The sequence below is a fragment of the Euprymna scolopes genome, chromosome 7 (assembly GCF_053919585.1).
Source record: "Euprymna scolopes isolate OS-2025 chromosome 7, ASM5391958v1, whole genome shotgun sequence".
In the NCBI taxonomy this organism is placed as follows: domain Eukaryota; kingdom Metazoa; phylum Mollusca; class Cephalopoda; order Sepiida; family Sepiolidae; genus Euprymna; species Euprymna scolopes.
This window is the reverse complement of record NC_136488.1, coordinates 9,768,078-9,772,959: the sequence shown is the minus strand read 5'-3', so window position 1 is coordinate 9,772,959 and position 4,882 is coordinate 9,768,078. Positions and strand designations below refer to the sequence as shown.

The following is a 4,882-nucleotide window of genomic DNA, read 5'->3' as shown; positions in this document are numbered from 1 at the left end:
GAACACAGACCCCACAATTTTATTATACCATCCCTATTTAAGTTAAAACATACTTATCAAAGTATTCTTATGTACATCTATATCAAAAACACTTGTAAACGTTTTTTTTTAATTCTTTATTTTTTATTTCCATATTTTGTGGACCAGGCGCGTACGCAGACCCCACAATTTTAATGAATCATTATTATGCCAGATCAAACATACCCATTCTTGTGTCTCGATACATCTTCTATCATTATATGTGATCAGTTTTCTATAATAATCAACCATATAGGAGCCTATTCTTGACCAGACACACACACAGACTTTCAGATTTATATTATAGATATATGCACAAATGCAATATACACATTTTATTTACATATTGACGAATATAGACTTGCAATACAACATAAAAAAAAATGATACAGTAAAAGTAATTATAGGAGCAATTGGATTCATGGAAAAGAATTTTAAAAAACTACCTGGCAAATATACCTAATGAACTAAATGTGAGAAAAATACAAACAACTGCAATTAAAGGGATAGCTAGGATCTTAAAAAGATCTCTTGGTTGGAGTGTCTGAAATAACAGGTCAATGATTGGCATTTAGAAGAATGCTCCATCCCCAGCAAAAAATAAATGATAAGAAAATTAAAAAATAAATAAATAAAAGGGTCTGTTACTGTTCTGAGTGTAAAGTAGATTTCCATTATAGAAGCGTACTACTCATGATGTTGAACACCCGTCTCTATCGTTCAGTTGTCTGAGTCTCTGTCAAAGGGGAAGTAACCCACCGGTATCCTTAGCAAACAGTGCACTTCTCCCTTATTCCCCTACAATAGAAATAAAGTGATGTTTGCATTTAATACTATGGCTGCCACTTGAATTTGGTTCAGAAATGATAACTGAGATTAAATTCAAATAAAATATAAATAAGATAAAATCTAAAAAAAAAATAAGGAGAGACTACCACCAGCAAGTGCAGTGTAAGCAGATTGATTGTGTGCTACATGTAGAGCCATCTGTTAACTATTCGATAAACTAGTCTGATGCTAGCGGAATTTTTAAATTCCCTCTGGAGATTTTTGTCCGGAATAAAAAGAGATGCTGAATCATCAGCTGTTGGCAAATCGGTGTGCATCTGAATAATTCATTCATAAAATAAAAAATTGAAATGCTACAACAATGCATCTGAATATTAAATTCATTCATTCATAAAATAAAAAACTGAAACGCTACAACAACAATGCATCTGAATAGTAAAATAATTCATTCATGAAATAAAAAACTGAAACGCTACAACCACAATGCATCTGAATAGTAAAATAATTCATTCATGAAATAAAAAATTGAAATGCTACAACTACAATGCATTTGAATAGTAAGATAATTCATTCATAAATAAAAAAAATAAAAAATGAAACTCTACAACTGAGAATCATGAATGACATTTGTTTATTTTATTTTGTAGACACCAGCTCCACTCGACGTATCTTATAACCCTGTTGTGTCGAAAGCCCTTTTCTCTTCCGACGGAAGCGTGCGTCACATCTACACCGTTCAATCCCAAGTGTACTAAAAAAAGTGACTCTGAAGACAAAATGTAGGAGGTTAAACTCGAGTAAACTGTTTACTTTATTCTCAAATGGAAACAAAGGGTTTATATATCATATCTTCTCGTTGTTGTTATTGTCTGTGTTGGCAAAGAAAAACCATGTATTTAACGCTGAGCACCAATTTCAAAATGGTTGTTTTTTACACATCGTTTATCTCGTTTCGCCCTTCTACAAAATGGAAACAAGCAAACAGCAGCACGTCTCGGTGAATTTCTGTATAGTTCGACTGCGCAGAGCTCTTTCAGATTTTCTTTAAAATGGTGAAAATAAAGGGAGACTTATAGATAGAGCAATAGAATTTTTTTCTCTATTATTATATATAAAAAGGGAAGTAATTCATTCTATTTCCGGTTGTTTGTAGTTACTGAATATAATTATTTTTTTTTTAATTATTAAAATTTTAAATTAAAAATTTCATTTAAGGATTTATACAGTTATTTTTATTAAAAAATAATTTTTACAGAAAAAATTAAATTTTCATTTTCATGCATTTGAAGAAACATTTCAAATGTTTAATATTAAAATATAATACATTTTAATTTGAATTAATTAAAATTGTTATTTCATTTTGAAATTATGTTACAAAATTGATTATTTCCCTTTGTAGAAGTTTTAAAACTAACTTGTTGATCTCCAAGTTTATGAAAATATAGAAACAAAAGATCATTTCAAAAATGTCAGCGTTTTAAAAAAAAAAAGAATGGAAGAATTGTTGTTAGCTCGAAACCAAGATTCGAGTTCCGCTAATTCTAACATAATCACGGATGATTGAGGCTGTGTCTTTCGAAGTCGCTCCATCTTTTAGCCGGGAATGCAACAAAATGTGGGGCGTTTTATTATTATCCCTTTTCGTTAATTGGGACAAAACTATTTTATTGTTTTATTGAAAAAAGAAAAATAATAATTAAAGACATAAATTAGTTTTTAAAAGGAATCTTTTACTTGTTTCTTTAAGATGATGTGCATGCGTTTCATTGAAAAAAAAATATGAATGAATCAGAAATGAAAAACTCACTTGCATGTTAATTCATTTGCCTACAAATGTCTAAAAGGATTTTTAAATCGCGGTACATTTCATGGCTATAGACTAGTTAATAAATATATTGGGTCCTTATTTAAAATTCAACCTAATTTTAAAAAATATACAGAAAAATCTTTATGATGTGCATAGCCCCTCACAGGACAAAAAGGTCATATTCCAAAATCACTAAAATTATCTTTTCCAAAATTATCTAATTCTAAAATTATCAAGTAGTCTTATTTTTAACTTAGTAAATCAAATTTTATGAATAAGCAAAAAGTGACTGTCTCGCATCGCAATCTTGAAAAAAAAAACAAGGACAGATAAGTTCACAAAATTCAAACTTGCGAGATCAGTCTTGTAATGCTACTGATTTCACATTAATAGCTTTAAATCGTTTAAAAACGATTATCTTTATAAAAATAAAACTACTTGATCAATTTATGTGATTTTTGGAATATGACATTATTGTTCCGTGACGAGTACATACATCATAAAGATTTTTCTGTAGTTTCCTTTTTTAATTAGGTTGAATTCTAAATAAGAACCGTATGTAGTTCTAATTTTGTAAAAACCGTCCAGGGTGCTTGTCCAGAATTCGCCTCCATGAAAAAAGCAAAAATAAAGAAAATCTGTATGATGGACGTAACCATAACAGAAAGAAAATATCGTGATCCAGTAGTTTTGTTTTAAATAAAATCAAATTTTATATCTTAACCACGAGCGACAATCTCACAACACCATCTTGGAAGCAGTCTGAAGAAACAAGGAAGATTACCCCAAATCAAACTTTAGAAAACCATTCTTAACATATATTGAAAAACTTAAATTCTCTTAAAAATAGTTTTCTTTATAAAAATAAAACTCCTTGATCAATCGAGATGATTTTTTGTGTACGATATTTTCTTTCCATCACAGACGTGCACATCATATAGATGTTTCGTTATTTTCGGTTTTCATAGGGGGTGAGGAATTCTGAGCACTTTTGGACTATAAAACACTTCTTCATTTTTAACAGAATTTTTCAAATAAAAATGTGGATAATTTCTTTAAGTATGGTCGCTTAATATTTACAGTGCAAGTTCTGATATATAGATGCCACGATAATTCCCTAGTATACTGACATAAATTCCAAAATTGTTATATGTATTTTCAAAGTAATTTTATAGAATTATTCCTGTCTCCAGTTGAGTGTTGTTGTTGTTGGTGGTGGTGGTTTTTTTTTGGGGGGGGGGGTATGGATTTTCAAGTAAACTGGTGACGATTTTGTCATGGCAAACTTTTTTTTTTTTGCAAACCATTGCAAATATATAGTTTGGTTGTTAGGTTATATGATGTCAAGAAGGAAACCTTCTCTGAAGTCACCTAATAACTAACCCTAATATTAACCCTAACCCAACTCTGACTAGTTTGGAGACAAGAGTAATTATATTCATTTGTTTCATATGACATATTTCCTCAACCTCTTTCTAATTAGAATTTTTCTAGAAAAGACATTACACGAAGGATCATGTGAAGGTTGTCAATATCCTAAGCGAAAGTGTTTCTATTGGAACAAACTAAGTTCGAACTTGGTACAACCAGGTTGTCAGTTCATGTCATTAAACACTTAGCCAGCGTAACCTTCAAGTGATCATAAAAAAAATACTCTTTGAAATCGTGGGTAACTACAGTTAATTGATCCTAATAATCTCGTTGACAAGACGGGCAATTATAGGCTGCTGTGTGGATATTTTATTAAAACAGTATCTAATATTTGTTAACTATTGTTTTACTCAAGAAAAGGACATAAATCATGGTTTTACGAATGATGCCAAAACTTATTCGATTTTAAATAATAAACGACCATATGTTAAGAAATCACTGAAAAATTTGTCTTACAGCTTGAAAAACTATGTACAACCTTTTTAAAGTCAACCAGATCTGACAAAATAGAGCAGTTGCCAATCTGTTGGGGATTTTGTTTTCAGGTTTAACAGAATTGTTTTAATGACATTTACTAACCTTTTTGTGTATTTTATACGTTATTTCTTTTTATATTGCACTATTTACTAACATACAGCTAACACAATATAATTTTTACAAGTTATAAATAAACATTTGACAATAAATTATTACATTTTAAAAAAAGATGTTTTTTTATTCAGCAAAGAAAATTTGTTATGAAGGCATTAGAAAATTTAAATTTTATTTGAATTTTTAAGACATGAAATAAATTTTGTTTGGAATAATTACATGCATAGTGAATAATTTTGATTGGAC

General features: G+C 29.6%; 1 protein-coding gene across 1 annotated transcript in view; it reads left to right on the top strand.

Annotated features, from left to right (window-relative positions):
- LOC145279603 (uncharacterized) overlaps window positions 1–1,655 on the top strand; it is a 61,511-nt gene extending 59,856 nt beyond the window's left edge. Inside the window, exon 4 of the mRNA XM_080130771.1 lies at window positions 1,455–1,655. Coding sequence (XP_079986897.1) covers window positions 1,455–1,562 — 108 coding nt within the window. The 3' untranslated portion in view covers window positions 1,563–1,655. The remainder of the gene's footprint in view (window positions 1–1,454) is intronic.
- The last annotated feature ends 3,227 nt before the right edge of the window (window positions 1,656–4,882 follow it).